Source organism: Lithobates pipiens, unplaced genomic scaffold (assembly GCF_037356315.1).
Source record: "Lithobates pipiens isolate NorthernLeopardFrog02 unplaced genomic scaffold, aLitPip1_a1.2 Scaffold_25, whole genome shotgun sequence".
Lineage (NCBI taxonomy): Eukaryota > Metazoa > Chordata > Amphibia > Anura > Ranidae > Lithobates > Lithobates pipiens.
Window position 1 is genome coordinate 2,187,996 of NW_027507787.1, and position 23,529 is coordinate 2,211,524.

General features: G+C 44.5%; 1 protein-coding gene across 1 annotated transcript in view; it reads left to right on the top strand.

The window, feature by feature from the left end:
* LOC143930034 (heparan-alpha-glucosaminide N-acetyltransferase-like) overlaps window positions 1-23,529 on the top strand; it is a 519,140-nt gene that overhangs the window by 336,292 nt on the left and 159,319 nt on the right. The window contains exon 12 of the mRNA XM_077453933.1: window positions 18,224-18,301. Within this exon, the coding sequence (XP_077310059.1) occupies window positions 18,224-18,301 (78 nt within the window). The remainder of the gene's footprint in view (window positions 1-18,223; window positions 18,302-23,529) is intronic.

Here is a 23,529-nt window from a genome sequence, read left to right on the forward strand (position 1 = left end):
AAGACACATAGGCAATATTACATCACATGTGAAAAAAATGCAATTGTGTGCAAACATAAAAAGTTTGTATAAAGCTGAATTTCATCAAAAAGACTGAAACGTCCGGACTTCCTTCTAATCCCGCGTACACACGATCAGCATTATGGTCGGAAAAAGGTCTGATGGTTTTCCAGACGGAATTCCGATGGAATTCCACTCAAGCTGTCTTGCCTACATACGGTCACATACAACACGTACGACAGGACTAGAAAAAGGAAGTTCAATAGCCAGTAGCCAATAGCTTCCATCTCTTAGTTGAATCTGAGCATGCATGAATTTTTGCGCATCAGAATTGCATACACACGATCAGAATTTCCGATAGAAAGTTTTTCCATTGGGAAAATTGAGAACACGCTCTCAAATTTTTGCTGGCGAGAATTTGGCAAGATAAATTCCGATGGAGCATACACACGGTCATATTTTCCGATGAAAATCTCTCATCGGTCTTTTGCTGGCCGAAATTCTGATCGTGTGTACGTGGCATCAATGGATCATAGATCCAACCAAGTGCTGTGTGACCTCCCTGAGTAAGGGGGGGTCGCTGGCTTTCTGGTAAGCCTCCAACTTTTTTATGGTGTTGGGTATCATGCCACCATGTGTGTGATCGCCATTTGCAACACACTTTTCCTCTGTGGGACTCTTTTTGATGACTTTCGGCTTTATATGAACTTTTTATGTTTGCACGCATTTTTTTTCACATGTTGTAATATGGCATATGTGTCTTAGGCTGGCCATACACTATACAATTTTCTTATTCAATTAGCCTGCCTGACTGCATACACTTTGAAAGTGTTTAGGTTTGACCTCATATTATATGGTTTTGGTAAATTCAATTTGAGAAAATTGAACAAGAAAATTGTTTAAAGTATAGCCAGCTTAAGACTTTATTGCCAGTTTTTATATAAACTTCTTCGTTGTTGATCTCTCACATTGTCCATATATTTTCGATATATTTCGGATATATTTCGATATTTGTTTGAATTTTGTACATATCACATGCATTGCGTTATTTGCACGAATTACACTTCATTAATTTATTCATTTAGCGCTGTACTTTATTTATACATTATTATTTGTGCCTGCTATCTAGGTTATAGTGCACAGCTGCTGTTTGCTTTAGCTTCCAAGCGTGGATATAATTTTTACAATTCATGGAAAATGTAATGTTTATTATACCAGAAGCAGCAGAAAAGCTGTAAAAATTAGACTTTCTTACATTGACGTGTAATAATGGCCTTATACATAACAATCTGATCAAATGATTCTTCAAACAATAAAATATTATGATAGAATCTATCAAAGGACACATATCTGTTCACCAATCAATTTTGAGTAAAACCGATTGATTTCATCAAAGTGATTCTTATGGTCTAAAGGGAAAATCTGATTTAGGAAGGTAGATGGATCAATATGAGTGTTAAATGTATAGTCCAATGAGTAATCTTTTTATTAGATTCCGGTTATGTAAATGATTGTTTATTCTATTCATTTGAGGAGGGGTGGGAAATACGATATCAAGACAAATTTAAAAGCGAGGTATAGTAAAATAAACAGCATTCAACCAACTATATCAATATATTGTTTTTATGTATATGTAACATAATTATGAATAGCAAAAAAATTTTTTTTTACATAGAAATATCTGTTGTAAAAAAATAAAAAAAAAAGAACAAAAAAATGAAGACAGTTGAAAAGGCCTATTTATACAATTGCAAATGCTTACTTATATATTATTGTACAAATATAAGGTACTACTGTACATGCACATCATTATCTAGATACCTTTTTAACCCCTTTACAACCACCTGACGCATATTTGTGGGGGTAAAAAAGTGGGCTTTAATGCCCACACGCTGCATATATGCATCACTGGGCGACACTGCACACTCTCAGCACAAAGGCAGAGCTGGCACAGCCCTCGGTCCAAGCTAAAAATCTGTAGCCAGTGAGACCTGCTTCCCATGATGTGACCACTTCCTTCGCCCCCTTCCCGTGCTATCCAAACTATTTAAAGGAAAGCTGGAACGGGTAAGAAAAGGTGTTAATAAAGTTTTTTGTGGCAACACAAAGGATCGGAATGGGTCAGTCAGTTCATAATATGCTACCTAGACTTTTTTTTTTGATCAGTTTTCAGTATATGATTGCAACAAACAATTTTATTAGTGTGTTGGTACCAGGGGCGGACTGACCATTTGGCCAGTCGGGCACTGCCCGAGGGCCCAGGGCCACTAGGGGGCCCCATCAGGGTTGCCAGCCTCAGTAAAACAAGGGACAGTATGTAAAAATCTGTTTTTTTTACATCTGTCTCTGAAATGTCCCTTACCGACATCCTTTTGGTCTAAAAATCCTGAGATTATAACTACCCCACCTCTCCAGTACCTTCTCAGCCAATAGAAACATGTCTGTGTGTACATGTATGTTTATACTGTGTGATTGTATACTGTGTGTGTGTGTGTGTGTATACTGTGTAGCCCCATAATCTCTGATTTCCCGGGGGCCCCATGATCTCCTATTGCCCGGGGGCCCCATGAGTTGTTGGCCCACCCCTGGTTGGTACCTTTCAGTCTGATATTTCTCCCGGACAGTAAATTTATTAATATAATTGTGACGTATATGGTCACCATAAGAGATATAAAAGCTTGCATATGCACGTGTCTCTTTCAAATGTTCATAGGTTTCATACAGCTTTGTCCTACGTATATTATTATTATTATTACATGCATTATTTGTGGGTGAACGAGTTGGGAGCACCTCCCTGTCATTCATTACTGCTCCTCTGCTCTGATTACAGCTCCATCCTGAAGCCCAGTAACACAGTTATAGAATAACACTCTAATCTTATCCTCTAGGGCTAATGGGTAACAGCTTTTAGTTGATTTTTTTTCCCTCTTTCCCCTGGCTGAATGATGATACATTTTAAACCGGCGTACCAATGCTTCTTTGTAGAGCCATTAACCGCTCAATTAGACTATTAGCCTATTTTTAGTGCCAAGAAGGACCACCTCCTTATCAGATTGGAAGGAACGGTAATTGTATTTGGCCCATCCATGGGCTCCGGGGCTGTCTTGGGAATACTTTCACAAGTCTGGAGTATGTTGGCAAGGGCCAAGGTTAACCTATTAACAGCCGAGACTGTGTCCCATCTTTCAGTAACGGTAGAATAAAAAAAAAAAAAAAAAAAAACTTGAAAGGAGAATGTGTGGGAAAATACTAGAAAATGGTTTGTATTCCCTAGCCAGAAGGCCAGTATTGTGAATTGCAAGCACGTTTATACATCTTTTTACATTCCTACATTCTACATACATGTAGTCTTGTATGCATTCATTCCTCTCAGCTAATTCACAATGCAAAAAAAAAAAAGAAAAACCTGTTGTTCCAAGCGTATGTGTAAAGTGTAGAGATCTGTGTCTGTACACATACTTGGTGTAGACTGGTAAATGGAAATTGCCAGGATGTCTTTGTTTTAAACCTGCACACACAAGCGCTGCAAAATCTGCTTTGGATTTACCAACTATATACAGGCACACCCCACTTTTAAAGTGGTTGTAAACCCTTACAACACACTTTGACCTACAGTTAAGCCTAGATTAAGGCTTACCTGTAGGTCCAAGAATAGGGATGAGCCGAACACCCCCCGGTTCGGTTCGCACCAGAACATTCGAACGGACCCCAAATTCGTACGAACTTTAGAACCCCATTGAAGTCTATGGGACTCGAACATTTGAAATTAAAAGTGCTAATTTTAACGGCTAATATGCAAGATACTGTCCTAAAAAGGGTTTGGGGACCTGGCTCCTGCCCCAGGGGACATGGGTCAATGCCTAAAATGTTTTTAAAAATGGCCGTTTTGGCGGGAGCACTGATTTTAATGACGATTAAAGTGAAAAAAAAGTGAAATATTCATTTAAATATGGTGCCTGGGGGGGTGTCTGTAGTATGCCTGTGAAGTGCCACGTGTTTCCCGTGTTTAGAACAGTCCCTGCACAAAATGACATTAAACGGAAATAACATAATTTAAAACTGCTTGCGGTTTTAATGTTATATCTGGTTCCTGCAATATGGTTGAAAATCATTGAGAAAAATGGCATGGATAGCCCTCCCTGCCCATTACCAGCCCCTTTGGGTCTTGTACGCATATTAAGGGGAACCCCGTTCCCATATTAAAAAAAGGAAATGCGTGTGGCCCCCAGGCCCTATATACTCAGAATAGCAGTATACAGGGGGTGCAAACAAGACAGGGACTGTGTAGGTTTGTTGTGTTAAGTTGAATCTGTTTGTAATTTTCAACTGGTACATTTTTAAAGTGTAGCTCCAGTCCAAAAAACTATTTTTAAGCTTTTTGGAAAACATAGGGAAGGGTTATCACCCCTGTATAATGTGTTTTGTCGTCCATCTTTTTTCATCTCACTTGCTGTTGTCTCCTTCCGTTTGCAAGTAGGAGATGTTTGTAAGTTGGATGTTTGAAAGTAGGGGCCTGCCCTATATGCTCTGCAGAAATGGCGGAACAAGGTGTTGGTTTTGCCACAACATTGTAAGCCCTGAAAGTGACTCTTGGTGGGCGCTGGAGCGCCCTGCTGTGAACGATTATATCAAGAATTGTAATTACATGCCATTGTTGAACAGTGGTAGAAAAATTGACCTTTGGTGGTTGTGGTGCTGGTGCCACAACACTATAAGTCCTCACAGTTACTCTGGGTGGGCACAGGAACGGGCCCTCCTGTGAAATATTATATCAAGAATTGTAATTACATGTCCCTGTTAAACAGGGGCAGAAAAATTGGGCCTTAGGCACTGGTGCTGGTGCCACGACACTGCAACCTCTCCCATATACTCTAGTTTTATTGCAGGAATTAGCCCCGCTGCAAAGCATTGCATCAAAAATTGTAATTAAACGCCCCTGTTAAACAGGGGCAGAAAAATTGGGCCTTAGGCACTGGTGCTGGTGCCACCACACTGCAACCTCTCCCATATACTCTAGTTTTATTGCAGGAATTAGCCCTGCTGCAAAGCATTGCATCAAAAATTGTAATTAAACGCCCCTGTTAAACAGGGGCAGAAAAATTGGGCTGATGGCATCACCCAGAACCAGAAATGTTCTTCCAACATATCAGCGAAGGAGGAAGAAGATAGACAATCAACATAACAGGACAGTCACTCAGCATCAGCATAGGCAGTCTTGAAGGGATGTGATATTTCAAAAAAAATTATTCGGTTACATCAGCTTCAGGTGCTTGGTAGCTGTGGGTGATCCAAGACTGATTCATCTTGATGAAGGTCAGTCGATCAACTGATTCGGTGGACAGGCGCACCCTGTGATCGGTAACAAAGCCACCAGCAGCACTGAAGGTGCGTTCTGAAAGAATGCTGGATGCAGGACAGGCCAGTAGCTCAATTGCATACTGTGCAAGCTCTGGCCAGTGATCCATCCTCAAGACCCAGTAAGCCAGAGGATTTTTGGTGGGAAAGGTGTCCAAGTCTGACCTTGCCCCTAGGTATTCCTGCACCATGTAAATCAGACGCTGGCGATGGTTGCTGGAACCGATCATACCTTGGGGCTGCGGACTAAAAAATTGTCTGAAAGGATCAGTCAGACGGCCACCTTCTCCACCGCTCCTTCTGACCGATGCCTCAGCAACACGTTGTCCAGGACCACTAGTTTGTAACCTCCCAGTCTCTGGGAACACGTTGCACAGACCTTTCTGCAAGGCCTCCCGGAGATGTCTCATCCTCTGCTCCCTCTGCGATGGCAAGATAAGGTCGGCAACCTTACCCTTGTACCGTGGATCAAGGAGAGTGGCCAGCCAGTAATGGTCCCTCTCCTTGATCCGAAGAATACGAGGATCCTTCCACAGGCTTTGCAGGATCAGGGAGGCCATGCAGCGTAGGTTAGCTGAGGCATTCGGTCCGGAGTCCTCTGGGTCATTAAGGGCAACATGATCCGCAGCTACCTCCTCCCAGCCACGTACAAGTCCACGTGTTTCTTGAGACTGTAAATCATCCCTAACAGACTGCTGCTGCTGATGCTGAGTGCCAGCCTCCACCTCCATGCTGACACAATTATCCTCCTCCTCCTCTTCCTCCTCCTCATCCTCTTCCTGTGTGATGGGTGGCACAGCAGGAACACTGTCTGGATAAAGGGGGCCTTGAGAGGCAAGGAAGTCCTCCTCTTCCTGCCTCTGTTCTGCCTCAAGTGCCCTGTCCATTATTCCACGCAGCGTATGCTCCAAGAGGTGGACAAGAGGTACAGTGTCACTGATGCATGCACTGTCACTGCTCACCATCCTTGTGGCCTCCTCAAACGGTGACAGGACAGTGCATGCAACCCTGATCATGCCCCACTGGCGTGGTGAGAAAAAACCGAGCTCCCCTGACCCTGTCCTAGTGCCGTAGTCGCACAGGTACTCATTGATGGCCCTCTGCTGCGTGTGCAGCCGCTGCAGCATGGCCAACGTTGAGTTCCACCTGGTGGGCATGTCACATAAGGCGGTTCTTGGGCAGGTTCAACTCCTTTTGGAGCTCAGCCAGCCGAGCACAGGCATTAAATGATCGGCGGAAATGCACACAGACTTTCCTGGCCTGCTTCAGGACATCCTGTAAGCTGTGGTACCTGCCCAAGAACCGCTGCACCACAAGGTTAAGGACGTGAGCTACACAGGGCACATGGGTCAGTTGTCCCTGTCGGAGAGCGGAGAGGAGGTTAGTGCCATTGTCACAAACCACCATTCCTGGCTTAAGCTGGCGTGGCGTCAACCACCTCTCGGCCTGCCCTGCAGAGCTGACAAAACATCCGCCCCAGTGTGGCTCCTGTCCCCCAAACAAACCAGCGCAAGCACGGCAGGGCATCGTTTTGCCTGCATACTTGCGTAGCCCCTGGAACGACAACGGCGCACCGCTGGTTCTGAGGACAGAGCACTGGAAGAGGCCATGGAGGAAGAAGAAGAGGAGGGGGTGGAGGAGAGAGGTGTGTCACAACCAATAGTAGCATTTTGGAGGTGTGGTGGCGGAACAACCTCCAACACTACTGCACCTTGTCCTGCATCCTTCCCAGCTGCCAGAAGAGTGACCCAATGGGCCGTGAAAGACAGGTAATGTCCCTGTCCATGCCTGTTGGACCATGAGTCAGCGGTAATATGCACCTTACCGCTGACCGCCCTGTCCAGCGAGGCAAGGACATTGCCTTCCACATGCCGGTAGAGACCCGGAATCACCTTCCGTGAGAAAAAGTGGCGTTTGGGGACCTGCCACTGAGGAACCGCACATTGTACAAACTCACGGAAGGGGGTCGAGTCTACCAACTGAAAAGGCAGCAGTTGAAGTGCTAGCAATTTAGCCAAGCTAGCATTCAACCGCTGGGCATGTGGATGGCTGGGAGTGAATATCTTTCGCTGGTCCAGCAGCTGGGGCAGGGACATTTGCCTGCTATAATCGGACGTGGGTATACTGCTAGCAGAGTGCCCAGAAGCACTTGGCTGTGACACATCTAATTCTACACCTTCATTCCTCTCAGAGCAGGTTTCAGAGAGGACTGAAGGTCTACTGTGGTTGGAGATGCCAGCTGATGAGGAGCAAGGAGAGGTCCGCTTTGTTCTTTGGTGTGGGTCTTTGAGGTACGCTTGCCAACGAGCTGCATGGCAGGTCAACATATGTCTGGTCAAGCATGTGGTGCCCAAGCGGCTGATGTTTTGGCCACGCGAGATACGCTTGAGACATATGTTGCAAATAGCAGCGGTGCGATCTGATGCACTCGTCTCAAAAAAGGCCCACACCAAAGAACTTTTAGAATAACGCGCAGAGGCAGCGCCCTGCACAGACGGAGCTCTGCAGTGTGATTCAGTCGGTGTGCTGCCCCTAAGCTGGCCCCCGGAGGGCATCCTGCCTCATTGGACATGTGCCTCCTCCTCCTCCTCCTCTCTCCTACCAGGCACCCACATGGAGTCAGTGCCCTCATCATCCCCTCCCTCTTCATCGCTGTAGCAAACCTGGCAATATGCTGCAGCTTGTGGAACATGACTGCCAGATTGCTGTCCTTCTTGAGTATCCCCTCTCTCTGCATTCACGCTACTGCCTTCCTCTAGCTGAGTGTCATCATCAGAGTCTACAAAACACTGGGCATCCTCCTGGAGCATGTACCCAACACTGTGCTCAAAGAGTTCAGGAGACTCCTCAGGAGGACATGGTGGGTCTAGGGAAGGAGTCACTGATGATGACATTGAGAGGAGGGAAGACGATGCATTGGCAGCTGCTTTGCTAGTACCCTGAGACTGGGTGAGAGAGGATGAGGAGGATGAAGAGGGCTTGGTCATCCACTCTACCAAGTCGTTGGCATGTTGCGGTTCAACATGTCCAGCTGCCGAAAAGAAGGACAAGCGTGTCCCATGGCCACGTGCTGATGACAATGCACCGCGTCCACGACCAGCACTGTTGTCTCTAGACACAGAGCCTGCTTGCCCTCTTATCGGCTCGCGCCTGTCTGCCTCTCCTTGCTGGCCTTCCAGACATGGTAATGGCCTGAAGGGAGTTGGATAAAACAGCAGTTGGGTAGTGTATATTGTGCTGGAGGCACACAACACCCACTAACTCCTGCAGATGCCTTTATTATAGAACACCAGAGATAAAGGGGTATACTGTAATGGAGTCACACAACACCCACTAAGCCCTGCAGATGGCTCTATTAGAAAACAGCAATAAGGGGTAGATACAGGTGTATATTGTGCTGGAGGCACAAAACACCCACCAGCTCCTGCAGATGCCTTTATTATAGAACACCAGAGATAAAGGGGTATATACAGATGTATACTGTGCTGTGCTGGAGGCACACACAACTTCCAATAACTCCTGCAGATGGCAAGTGGGCTCAAATAGAGAAGAGCTATGTAGGTGGATATAGCGGTGTGTACTGGGTACAGAGCACGCAGACAGCACGCACAAGCTCCTAACACTACTGACTGCAAGCTCTATTATAAAAGATAGATCACTAGCTATATAGGTGAGGTGAATATAGCGGTGTATACTGCGGTCAGGGCACGCAGACAACAACCACTACAGAAGAGCAAGATCGAAAATCGGCCGCTAACGATTGGTGTATACTGTGTTGAAGGTACACAGAACACCCACTAACTGCTTCAGACGCCAACACACTACACAAGGCCGCCGCGCTGGCGGCCTTATATAGTGTGCGGCGTGTACTACACAGCCTGAGCTATGATTGGCCACAAGCATCCTGCCTGTGGCCAATCATGGCTCTCCTCGCTGCTGGCACTGTGATTGGCCAAGCATGCGGGGTCACAGTGCATGCTTGGCCAATCATGAGCCAGCAATGCACTGCGATGACGCAGTGCATTGTGGGCCGTGAGCGCCACACGAATTTGGCGCGAACGGCCCATAACGTTCGGAATTCGCCGAACGGGCGAACAGCCGATGTTCGAGTCGAACGTATGTTCGACTCGAACACGAAGCTCATCCCTATCCAAGAAATATCTCCTAAACCTACACAGTTTAGGAGATATTTGCCGAAAGACAGGCACCACTGGCTTCAACGGTGATATGCCACGATGCATAGTAGTCCATTATGCTTTATATATATATATATATATATATATATATATATATATATATATATATATATTATGTGATCTGTTTTAATTAAAGGTGACAAGTGACAAGCAGATATGAACTGTGCAAATGATACATATTATATAGATCATCTTCATTTAATAAATGTGTTTCCATAAGGGCTCATTTGCCATGATCAGATGATCAGAACAGTTTACAGAGCGGGTGTATTTCTACGCCATGAAGTCACAAGTGCAGCATACAGCATGCTACCAGGAGCCCATTAAAATCACTGACAGGTTGCAAATGACAGGTACCTGCCCAGTACCGCTCAGATGTATACCCGCAAACACACATCTGAGTGGTAGTTGCGTACTAGGATATATGCACTGCTCTGAACGCAGACAGTGCATTCGGGGCAACACATTGGCATTCTATGCCAATTGAATGTGCGTAAGTGGGCGTGTGGTTGCTGTGTATTTCAGCCTGCCAATGATTTTGAGACGCTGCTGGGAGTTTGCTGTACACTGCACTGCACAAAATATGCCTGTTCTATACACTGGAATAAAGTCCTAAAGAGCAACCTTGCCAGTGCAAGACACACCGTATCTCCCAACATTTTGAGATGGGAATGAAGGACACCTACTAGCAAACATATGTAGGCATAGGACACCTCCCCTGCCACACCCCCTTAAAGGAGAATTAACACAAAAAAAGTTAATTAAATCCACAAGAGCTTTTATTTTTTTACCACTACTATTCCTTTATATTGGCTTTTAACCACTTCGCATCCAGGCCAATTCTGACACTTACATGGCTCCTACATGTAAAAATCATATTTTTTTTGCTATAAAATTACATAGAACCCCCAAACATTATATATGTTTTTTTTTAGCAGACACCATAGAGAATACAATAGCGGTCATTGAAAAATTGTTGCGCAAATACCGTGCGAGATAAAAATTTGCAAACGCGTTTAAAAAAAAAAAAAGAAAAGTTGCATACTTTAAAGAAAAACAAAACAGTAAAGTTAGCCCAATTTTTTTGCGTAATGTGAAAGATGAAGTTACGCCGAGTAAATAGATAACTAACATGTCATGCTTCAATATTGCGCACAGTATATTGCTAGTGGAATGGCGCCAAACTTTGGTACTTAAAATCCCCATAGGTGACGCTTTTACATTTTTTACTGGTTACATGTTTTGAGTTACAGAGGAGGTCTAGGGTTAGAATTATTGCTCTCGCTCTAATGTTCATAGCGACACCTCACATGTGTGGTTTGAACACCGTTTTCATATGTGGATGAGACTTACGTAGGCGTTCACTTCTGCGTGCGAGCACATGGGGACAGGGGCGCTTTAAAAAAAAAAATTATTGTTAATTTTACTTATTTTTTATTTTGATACTTTAAAAAAAAAAAAACACTTTTATTCCTATTACAAGGAATGTAAACATCCCTTGTAATAGGAATATGACATTACAGGACCTCTTTACAGTGAGATATGGGGCCAATAAGACCCCACATCTCACCTCTAGGCTGGGAAGCCTAAAATTTAAAAAATTTAAAATGATCACTACTTCCCAGCCGAGACAGCGCTGTTTTTTTCAATGCAGAGGCCAGGCGTGAGATAATAACATCGCGCCCCCCTCCGACGATCATAGAGACTCCAGCGATCATCTGGTCCGCCGGAAATCTCTATGGTCAACATCCGGGGTTGGCGGATCCTATCTCCGACTCACCGATCGCTGCGGTGAGTCGGTAGAAGCACCAAAGGGCGGCAGGAGGGATGTCCCCTTTCGCCGGCCGTAAGAATGATCAAGCGGCGGAACAGCCACTATGATCATCCTTATGGTGTAGGGAATCGCTGGCTGAAAATGCCGATATCTGAATGATGCCTGTAGCCTCAGGCATCATTCAGATATACAGTACCACCGCAAAGTCGAAGCCGTCAGATAATGGCCTGCCGACGGCAAGTGGTTAATATGTACAAATGCAGAAATTTAGAATTTGGATGAAAAGTCTGGGAAACACTTGATAGATAGATATAGTGTATTTTATATACATACAACTATATAGATCAGACCAAAATGAGGGACAAATGTGGAGGAAAGAGGGACAGAGGGACGTTACTCCAAATCAAGGACAGTCCCTCGAAATCAGGGACAGTTGGGAGCTATTTACAAAAATATATATTTACACACACATATAATTGTGCTTATTGCCACCATTTCTCAGGTAATAAAGTCTCCTTACACACGATCGGAATTCTCATCGGCAAAAGCTCTGATGGTTTTCCCAACGGAATTTGGCTCAAGCTGTCTTGCCTACACACGGTCACATCAAATTCTGATCATTTATAATGCGGTGACGTTCAACACGTACGACAGGACTAGAAAAAGGAAGTTCAATAGCCAGTAGCCAATAGCTTCTGTCTCGTAGTTGAATCTGAGCATGTGTGATTTTTGACATGTTGGAATTGCATACACACGATCGGAATTACCGATAGAAAGTTTTTCCGTCTGGAAAATTGAGAACATGCTATCAATTTTTGGCTGGCAGAAATTCGGACAGCTAAATTCCAATGGAGCATACACACGGTCGCATTTTCCGATGAAAAGCTCTCATCTGTCTTTTTCTGTCCGGAATTCCGATCGTGTGTACGCGGCATTAGACTCAAGCACACAATGCTTCCATTTTTTAGAAATGACTTTGTCTAGGTTCCTAAGTCTCCTGTCTAATGTGTGACCAGACTAATAAGAATCAGGCATAAGAAATGCAGAGAATGGACACATTCCAGGATTATGTGATTCCAGTATGTACAGCCTTTTGCCTTTGTTCATGCATGCAGCGCTCTGTACAGAAGGACATATTACCAATAATTGATAATGGCCCCAAGAGTTTCTGCTGAGGTTTGTAACTGGAAACCCATCTCAGCCTGCTGCAAAGCAAATGTGAATGCATTAAACCTGTGCAAAGGAAAATAATCCCACTTAAGTAAATGAATAACAAAATATTTGTGTAAAAGTACATTACAGGGTAGGGTAGAAAGGAAACATCTTCTCTGTTATACTCAAACAAATAAATATCCAGGTATAAAAAAAAACACAGCAGCAGAAAGGTATGGTTATAGTCTAAATAGATGAAAAGAAAGGAACAATGAGTCACTACCATACACAAAATAGATCATCATATGATTATGCCCTGTACACACGGTCAGAAATTCTGATGGAAAAGGCCCGATCGGATCATATTGTCAGAAAATCCGATCGTGTGTGGGCTCTATCGGACTTTTTCCGTCAGAATTTCTGACGGGAAAAATTTGAGAGCAGGATCTCCGACAACTTTGTCTGACCGTGTGTATCCAACACCAGTTTAGGACAAAATCCGTCAGAAAAAATCTGACGGATTTTGTGGTCGGAATGTCTGACCGTGTATACAGGGCATTAGAATACCAAAAGTCTCCATAGGACAAGTACAGGAGTACCAAATATCCATGTACAAGGTTGATCATGGATTTAAGTGCATCTGTCATTGGAGAATTATGTAGGCTTCATTATTTCCTAAGACACTCCCCTAGAGCCCAGATCTAAAAAAAAGTTAAAGAACACTTTTTTTTTGACACTCTAGGTCTGTGCCTCAAAAGTTTTAAAGCCAGATACAGCCAGGCAACTAGCATTTTCACATGGAAGCCAGCAATATTAACCCCCATTTTATATCCAGTGATATGTACTTTAAAGCCATAATATTCTTACTTTAACCACTTTCAGACCGGACCATTTTGCTGGTAAATGACCAGAGGTCTTTTTACAATTTGGCACTGCGCTGCTTTAACTGGTAATTGCGCGGTCATGCAATGTTGTACCCAAACAAAATTTGCGTCCTTTTCTTCCCACAAATAGAGCTTTCTTTTGATGGTATTTGATTGCCTCTGCGATTTTTATTTTTTGCAATATAAACGTAAAAAGACCGCAAATTTTGAAAAAAAATGATATTTTCTACTTTTTGTTATTAGAAAAATCCAATAAACTCAATTTTAGTCATACATTTAGGCCAAAATGTATTCAGCCACATGTCTTTGGTAAAAAAAAGTCAATAACTGTATATTTATTGGTTTGCGCAAAAGTTGTCACATCTACAAACTAAGGTACGTTTTCTGGAATTTACGCAGCTTTTAGTTTACGACTGCCTATCTCATTTCTTGAGGTGCTAAAATGGCAGGGCAGTACAAAACCCCCCCAAATGACCCCATTTTGGAAAGTAGACCCCCTAAGGAAATTGATAAGTGGCATGTTGAGCCCATTGAATATTTTATTTTTTTGCCTCAAGCGATTCAATAATGACAAAAAAAAAATGTATTATTTTTTTTTTACACAAAGTTGTCACTAATTGATATATTGCTCACACATGCTATGGGCATATGTGAAATGACACCCCAAAATAAATTCTGCTGCTTCTCCTGAGTACGGGGATACCACATATGTGGGATTTTTTGGGAGCCTAGCCGCGTACGGGGCCCCGAAAGCCAAGAACCGCCTTCAGGTTTTCTAAGGGCGTAAATATTTGACTTCACTCCTCACTACCTATTACAGTTTTGAAGGCCATAAAATGCCAAGATGGCACAAAACCCCCACAAATGACCCCATTTTAGAAAGTAGACACCCCAAGCTATTTGCTGAGAGGCATGTTGAGTCCATGGAATATTTTATATTTTGCCACAAGTTGCGGGAAAATTACAAACTTTAATTTTTTTTTATTTTTTTTTCACAAAGTTGTCACTAAATGATATATTGCTCACACATGCCATGGGCATATGTGAAATGACACCCCAAAATAAATTCTGCTGCTTCTCCTGAGCACGGGGATATCACATGTGTGGGGATTTTTTGGGAGCCTAGCCGCGTACGGGGCCCCGAAAGCCAAGAACCGCCTTCAGGTTTTCTAAGGGCGTAAATATTTGACTTCACTCCTCACTACCTATTACAGTTTTGAAGGCCATAAAATGCCAAGATGGCACAAAACCCCCACAAATGACCCCATTTTAGAAAGTAGACACCCCAAGCTATCTGCTGAGAGGCATGTTGAGTCCATGGAATATTTTATATTTTGCCACAAGTTGCGGGAAAATTACAAACTTTTTTTTTTTATTAATTTTTTTTCACAAAGTTGTCACTAAATGATATATTGCTCACGCATGCCATGGGCATATGTGAAATGACACCCCAAAATAAATTCTGCTGCTTCTCCTGAGTACGGGGATACCACATATGTGGGACTTTTTGGGAGCCTAGCCGCGTACGGGGCCCCGAAAACCAAGCACCGCCTTCAGGCTTTCTAAGGGCGTTACAGTTTTGAAGGCCATAAAATGCCAAGATGGCACAAACGCCCCCCAAATGACCCCATTTTGGAAAGTAGACACCCCTAAATTTAGGGGTACACTAGTGAGACTAGGTAATAAATGGCGGGTGCCCTGAAACTATAAAAAAATAACTAACCAACCAGCGTCACCTGTAACCGTTATATGGTGATCACTGGTGAAAGGGTTAACTAGGGGGCAATCAGGGGGCTTTATGCGGTAGTATATGGGGGTCCCTGGCGCTATAAAAAGCTGCGGCGAACCTAAATACCTACCTGCCTAACTAGCGTCACCTGTGACACTAATACAGCGATCAGAAAAACGATCGCTTATTAGGCTGGGTTCACACTGGAGCGATGCAGGAACGCCACAAATCCGCGGCGGGTTCCCGCATCGCATGCCTCCCGGCGGCAGTTCACACTGCCCTATGCGAACTGCTGGGAGTGTCAGTGAAATGTTAATGACACCCCCAGATCAGTTCGCATATCGCAGTGCGATCTGCAAACTCGGATCGCATGGTGTGAACACCCATGCGATCCGATTCTGCTGCGGACCAAAAAAAGGGTCCCGTGCGAGTTTGCGGCGGGTGCGGCGGGTGCGACACGAATTCAGCCATACTATCTGTATGGCTGAACTCGAATCGCACAGAGATCGGATGTGATTTGCACTGCAGTGCGGTGCGAATCACATCCGTTCTCAAACCGCTGCAATGTGAACCCAGCCTTAGTGACACTGGCGACGGGGGGTGATCACGGGGTTAAACCTTTATTGGGGGGGTTAGGGGGGTACCTTAGAACTAAAGGGGGCTAACCCTAACTGCCCTAACAGTTATTACAGTCACAAATGACACCCGCCGGGTGATCAGGGGGTTAAACCTTTATTAGGTAATAAATGGCGGGTGCCCTGAAACTATAAAAAAATAACTAACCAACCAGCGTCACCTGTAACAGTTATATGGTGATCACTGGTGAAAGGGTTAACTAGGGGGCAATCAGGGGGCTTTATGCGGTAGTATATGGGGGTCCCTGGCGCTATAAAAAGCTGCGGCGAACCTAAATACCTACCTGCCTAACTAGCGTCACCTGTGACACTAATACAGCGATCAGAAAAATGATCGCTTATTAGGCTGGGTTCACACTGGAGCGATGCGGGAACGCCACGAATCCGCGGCAGGTTCCTGCATCGCATGCCTCCCGGCGGCAGTTCGCACTGCCCTATGCGAACTGCTGGGAGTGTCAGTGAAATGTTAATGACACCCCCAGATCAGTTCGCATATCGCAGTGCGATCTGCAAACTCGGATCGCATGGTGTGAACACCCATGCGATCCGATTCTGCTGCGGACCAAAAAAAGGGTCCCGTGCGAGTTTGCGGCGGGTGCGGCGGGTGCGACACGAATTCAGCCATACTATCTGTATGGCTGAACTCGAATCGCACAGAGATCGGATGTGATTTGCACTGCAGTGCGGTGCGAATCACATCCGTTCTCAAACCGCTGCAATGTGAACCCAGCCTTAGTGACACTGGCGACGGGGGGTGATCATGGGGTTAAACCTTTATTGGGGGGGTTAGGGGGGTACCTTAGAACTAAAGGGGGCTAACCCTAACTGCCCTAACAGTTATTACAGTCACAAATGACACCCGCCGGGTGATCAGGGGGTTAAACCTTTATTAGGTAATAAATGGCGGGTGCCCTGAAACTATAAAAAAATAACTAACCAACCAACGTCACCTGTAACAGTTATATGGTGATCACTGGTGAAAGGGTTAACTAGGGGGCAATCAGGGGGCTTTATGCGGTAGTATATGGGGGTCCCTGGCGCTATAAAAAGCTGCGGCGAACCTAAATACCTACCTGCCTAACTAGCGTCACCTGTGACACTAATACAGCGATCAGAAAAATGATCGCTTATTAGGCTGGGTTCACACTGGAGCGATGCGGGAACGCCACGAATCCGCGGCGGGTTCCCGCATAGCATGCCTCCCGGCGGCAGTTCGCACTGCCCTATGCGAACTGCTGGGAGTGTCAGTGAAATGTTAATGACACCCCCAGATCAGTTCGCATATCGCAGTGCGATCTGCAAACTCGGATCGCATGGTGTGAACACCCATGCGATCCGATTCTGCTGCGGACCAAAAAAAGGGTCCCGTGCGAATTTGCGGCGGGTGCGGCGCGAATTCAGCCATACTATCTGTATGGCTGAACTCGAATCGCACAGAGATCGGATGTGATTTGCACTGCAGTGCGGTGCGAATCACATCCGTTCTCATAAACCGCTGCAATGTGAACCCAGCCTTAGTGACACTGGCGACGGGGGGTGATCACGGGGTTAAACCTTTATTGGGGGGGGTTAGGGGGGCACATTAGAACTAAAGGGGGCTAACCCGAACTGCCCTAACAGTTATTACAGTCACAAATGACACCAATGCAAAAAATAAAAAATAAAAAATGCAATTGGTGTCACTGTGACTGGGGGGGGCAGGGGTAATTGGGGGGGTGATCGGGGGGTAAAGGGGGGGTGTGAGTGTGCCTGGCATGTTCTACTGTACGTGTGGTGTGTTGGTGCAACTCACCGATCCTCTCTCCTCGGTGCCGGAACGAAAAATACCGACACGGAGGAGAGATCACATCACTTCCTCTCCTGCGAGGAGAGGAAGTGATGTCACGGAGCATTTTCATTCGTCGGGAGCGATCGCGAGGGGGTGGCCATGAATGAATGGCCGCCCCCTCATCCCGGATCGCTCCCGAACGAATGCCGACCGCCGCAGGCACCGGGGGGGGCCCGATCGGGCCCCCCACCCGCGGGAAGGCAGGGACTTATATATACGCCCATATGCCTGCCCGTGCCATTCTGCCGACGTATATCGTCGTGCGGCGGTCGGCAAGTGGTTAAACACAGTGTGCTTTGTGTATTTCTTCCAGATCTGTGCAATCACCCAGCGTAAGACCTTATCTCTCTGCAGGAACTTACTGTAATAAAGATCGGTCTCTGCTGCTCTCTCCTTGTGCAGGGTGACTGGTCTTGTCTCCGCCCCCTCCTGTCCTTTTCTGCAGGCAGTCTGTAGTGGGTGGAGTCTACTGGCTCTCTGCAAAGGCTATGTACAGCACACTGATGATGTCACTGCCACTTTTTTATGATAATATCTGGATTTTCAAAAGCATTGGGTGCACACAAAGTAGATTATATCCTTTATGGAAATTGAGAAATATATTTATTTGAATGTTTTTACATGCAGATCTCAGTAATGTCATCTTAGTGTATTTTCTTTATATTTGTAGGCTGGGAAGATTATTCTTATATATCGTAAGTTCCCTTTCAAGATAATTAAGCGATTTTTGATCTGGAGCATCTTGTTGGTAAGTTTTTTAAAATCCTTTAAATCTTTGGTATGTCAAGCTGTCTATTCTGTATCCAATAGCCATCATACTGATTCAAAGAAAACAAGTATGATTGTGTCCAGGGCTTGATTGAGAGTCCAAGGGAAATTGGAGATGGGGATTTACGGAACCTGTGGGAAAATAAATAAGGGGGTCAGTAGAGCAGAAAGTCCCAGACCTGAGCTTTTTCCCTCATGAAAGTATTAAAGCAAATATGCATGCAGGCATGTAGTGGTTAGATGGAGGTAATTGGGTTTCCCAGGTCTTTCCAGGCAGGTTTTCTTGGGTCTACCCGCCCCCCCCCCCCCCCCCCCAGTCCTGTGTACTAGGGATGGAGGCCCGAACCTGGGCGTTTTTCTTGTTACTTCTCTGTCCGCTAAGTTCTGACCTGCCCCTTTTGCTTGGACCCACTCACTGTCCTTGCCGGAATCTGGATTTCCAATGCCATGCCAAGGTTGGAGTTCCCACTGCCCAAGAGGATTGCTGGGACTTGCAGTCCTTCCTGAAGACCAACTGTCGACTCATCCAGATATGGACTCTTTCCTATGCAGATATGGTGGGACAGCCACAAGCCTGAAGTTAGGGATTAGGGGTGTTAGCGAAATGGTTACACTTTATTTCAGACTATTGTCTGTCTATATTATCTTGTTAATTAATTCAAGTAAAGAGTTTGAAACTTTCCCTGGTCTGACGTAACTAAAGGGGTATCATGCAAGTAACTGGCATACATAGCTACACTTTGGTCACTAAACACATTGAGGTATGAAGATAATGGTACCATATTTAATACAGTGTGAAGATACCGTGGTTACCAAGGGTAACAAAGGTCTCTCTAGTGGCCTGTCCTAAGTATGTACATGTGAGAAGTGAGATAGCCTCTTGCAGCTAGGGAGAGGTTGTCGTTACTCCTTCAGCAGCAATACGTCTCCTATAACAAAAGGATCAGATCTGCACCCTCAGGGCCCTTATCCTGTACATGAAGTGCACGCATGGAGTCTGCGCTGGGTGACGGGACCCCATGCTATTACTGGGAGTGAGGTAGGGGTGATATGTTGGACAGGTGGAGAGGACAAGGACTTTGCATGACCCTCCTGACTGCAGATGTGACCGTGGTACAGTAACATCGAAAGAGTTTATTAGAGTTCAGTCATCTGTTCAAGTAAAAGCAACCCCCTGTGTAAGGTTCCTAGTGTATCCCAGAAGCACCCTAAGGTAGGCTTCTCATGTGACCCTTTCTTAGTGCCCAACGAGGAGGAAACAATGAAGGACACAACCACCACCCACATGCCTTACCCTTACATGCATAGCACAACCCTGAAAGTTGAATCATTAAGAATTGTTTGGTAAAAACAAGTTATAAATTAACTTCAAGGCTGCATGCACGCGGGCAGAAAAAAGTGTGGCTTTTAGAAACATTTTTATGTTTTAAACACAGTTCAGTATTAACCAATCTGTCCATGCATAATGGGGCTTATAGCCATATAGAAAAAATTCCCCAAACCTGCGTTCAGACAGAAGTGTACTGGTATAATTTATGCATATGTGCGCATACATTTGGACATATGCATGGAATTTCAGCGTAGTGGCTAGAACAAATTTATATTGTATCTACTTGAATGAAATGATGTGCATATACAGTACCTTAAACAGATACGAACACATACATGAGCTTCAGATAAAGCAGTTTTTTACATGACAGCTCCTGGCAGAAAGATAAGGCGTAAATGAGCATATTATGCCAATGTGCATGTAGCCTTAGATGAAAATATGGCATAGTCAGGGGTGTTGCTAGACCCTGGCACCCACTGCTCCAGGTCACTTTTGATATGATGATACACTGTAGGCATGATACAATCGTGAAATCTTGTATAGTTATCAACTTTTCAATCCACCTATTTATTGTTTTGTTATCATCATGATGTGACATTATAGTTTTTAGACCAATTTATTTGTCTTCAGTTATACAGATTGTCTTGTATGGTCACCATGATATCCTACTAGCCCCTCAACATTTTAAGCTGTGTGCCTAGAAGTCCCCCTGGTCTCCTAGGACCCTAGAAATGGCCCCGGTATAGTCCAGTTTAATTGAAATATAAAAGAAAGTGTATTCCAGCATTTCATAGGTATAGATCGGAGATATACTCAAATCTTAGTTTGGGGGTCTAACCTCCCTAAATGCCTCCAGATTCTTAGAGAAGGCACCTCCAGGTAGGTGATCTTTACTTCATCCCATAATCCCCAAAAATGTGTGTCCTGGACAGGAGGATAATGCCTGTTCTTTCTGCCCCCAAAGATACAGATGGAAGTAATGCCGTGTACACACGATCGGAATTCTTGTCGGAAAAATCTCTGATGGTTTTCCCGACGGAATTCCGACGGAATTCAGCTCAAGCTGTCTTGCCTACACACGGTCACATCAAATTCCGATCATTTATAATGTGGTGACGTACAACATGTACGACGTGACTAGAAAAAGGAAGTTCAATAGCTAGTAGCCAATAGCGTCTGTCTCGTAGTTGAATCTGAGCATGTGTGATTTTTGACGTGTCGGAATTGCACTCAATCGGAATTACCGATAGAAAGTTTTTCCGTCTGTAAAATTGAGAACATGCTAACAATTTTTGGTTGGCGGAAATTCGGACAGCTAAATTCCGATGGAACATACACATGGTCGCATTTTCCAATGAAAAGCTCTCATCGTTTTTTTTCTGGCCGGAATTCCGATCATGTGTACGCGGCATAAGTGGTTATCTACCCAATATGAAAGGTAGTTACCCTCTGTCACTAGAACACTTGCCCCCACTAGAAGATATTCCCTTTACATGTAATGATAGCAACAGTAGACTTTAGGAATCCCCTTCACTTTCTTTCTCATTGACAATGGCCCCCAGAACAAATAGCAAAGGGTAGTTCTCCTGAACAGGGTTCTATAAATCCCCATTGAATCCTAAACTAATAAACAAAGTTTTGGCTGGAGTCATACTTACGTTTAGGTCCCTTTTCAATGCTTGAGAAGGAATACAGTATATTTTTGATTATTTTAAAGCGTTTTGATCACTATTTGGCCATGAAGGGGTTAATAACAGGCTGTTGACTGATGTGCTTTCCTAACCTCAGTCCAACTCCAGTGCTCCTTGAATTATTGACATACAACATACTAACATTTGTCATTGTCAGCATACGGATACAGCCACAGTAATCCTGACCAGTATGCGTTATGGTCCACTGACATTTTCTTTCCTTGACCTCATATATAAAGTATGATGACTATTAATTTGTGGGTCCTCTAACCCCGTTTGCCTCATTAAGTTGCAGTGTCGCACACAGAGCAGGTAATATGAGAAAGGTGCTATGTTGCTTTCTCAGCATCAAGTCCACTTCTTGGCATGCACAGGGGAAAACGCAGGTGATTCTGAGCATTCCTAGTAATGTAATGTGTATTTATCAGGCAGGCTGATCGTTTCCCCAGGCAATTGCCACGGGACCTTTACTTTTCAATTTCCTGTTTAAAATCTCCCCCCCCCCCAGCTATTCATTACTTCATTTCAATTCTAATGTGTCTTGCTGGATTTTTTTAATTATTCAATCTAAACAGCTTGTACATACTCAACTATGGATTCAATAATTGGGGTCAGTGAAGGAGCAGGCCCCCCTTATGTGCATCTGTCTGGAGTTCAGGGTCTCCATTCTGTAAACGATTGCACTGTCACATTTGGTGTAAAGCCACTTACAAGAGCCAAGTTATGCTGCACTGATGAACTATTCTGTCACTAAGTTCATTGTAGATTTTTATAAAATGTTCTGAATACTAGTTCTGTCAGCACAATTGGTGCTTCTCCCCAGTCTGTCATTAATAAATTGACACATCCTGTACAGTAAGGTAGTACAAATTAGGAGAACTGGATCTCATAAAGATAGGATCCTAAGGGGTTGTAAAGGTAATAAAAAAAAAAAAAAAATAACAAACATGTCATACTTATCTGCTCTGGTCCCCTTCCGGAGCTCCTGACTCCACCTCTATGTCCAGTGCCTCCGTAGGAAGCCAATTCCCATGGGGGCACTTATGTGTGCTCACTCCTGAGCCCCACTGCTGTGTCCATTGACACATACAGCGGGACTTGGCCCCACACCTAATCCCTCATCACTGGCTTTTATTGACAGCAGCAGGAGGCAATTGCTCCTGGTGCCCCAGTAAAGCCAGTGAGATCCAGAAGTGAGGCGAGAGCAGAGCTGCAGGCATACACAACGCTGGATCAAAGGAGGGTGAGGGTGGATACTGATGGATAAACTGTTTTTACTTTAAAGGAGTTGTTAAGAAAAAAGACATTCTATGCATTAGGATAAAAAAAAAACTTGTGTGTAGCAGCCTCCCCAGCACCCCTAATTATTTACCTGAGCCCCATCTCTCTCCAGCGATGTCCATAGATGTTTAAGCCATCCGGGACACTCCTCCTGATTGGCTGCGACACAGCAGTGGTGTAATTTGCTCCCACTGCTGTCAATTAAAGTCAGGGGAAAGAGGGGGCAGGTCCGGGTTGGGGCTCCATGTCTAGCTGGACCCACAGAACTGTGACTCAGCTGCAGTGCCACCATAAGAAGCTGCTAACTGTGGGGGCACTCGATAGGAGGGAGGGGCCAGAAGCAGCAAAGAGACCTGAGAAGAGGAGGATCTGGGCTGCTCTGTGTATAACCAACGGCACAGGGCAGGAAAGTATAACATGTTTGTTATTTAAAAAAAAAAAAAAAAAAAAAAAAGACTTTACAATCACTTTAATGCAAGGAATGCATTAAGCTAATAAATGTTTAGGCTTTAGAACCACTTTAAGTAGACCGTTTATATGTGTATATATTTCTTTAGGCTGCTTTCTAGCTTACTGGAACTGAGGTATGAGTTTGATTAATGACTTAATAGAAAAACAAGGATGAGAGTGCCAGTTTGGGAATATCTGTGCAAATCAGAACTATTTGTTGTCACATTTAGGCAAAAAAGGCCAACGCATTTCAGTAATCCAAAAAAGGTTCTCTTCATCAGGGCCTTATGAAATTAGCCTTTTGAAACCCCCAAATGGCTTTGTTTGTACAGGGCTTATAAAAAAGTATCCCCTTTTTGATTTCCTGATTTGACACTTGATTTACTAAAACTGTTGTAGCTATGCACAGTAGCCAATTAGCTTCTAACTTCAGCTTGTTCAATTAGGTGCTGATTT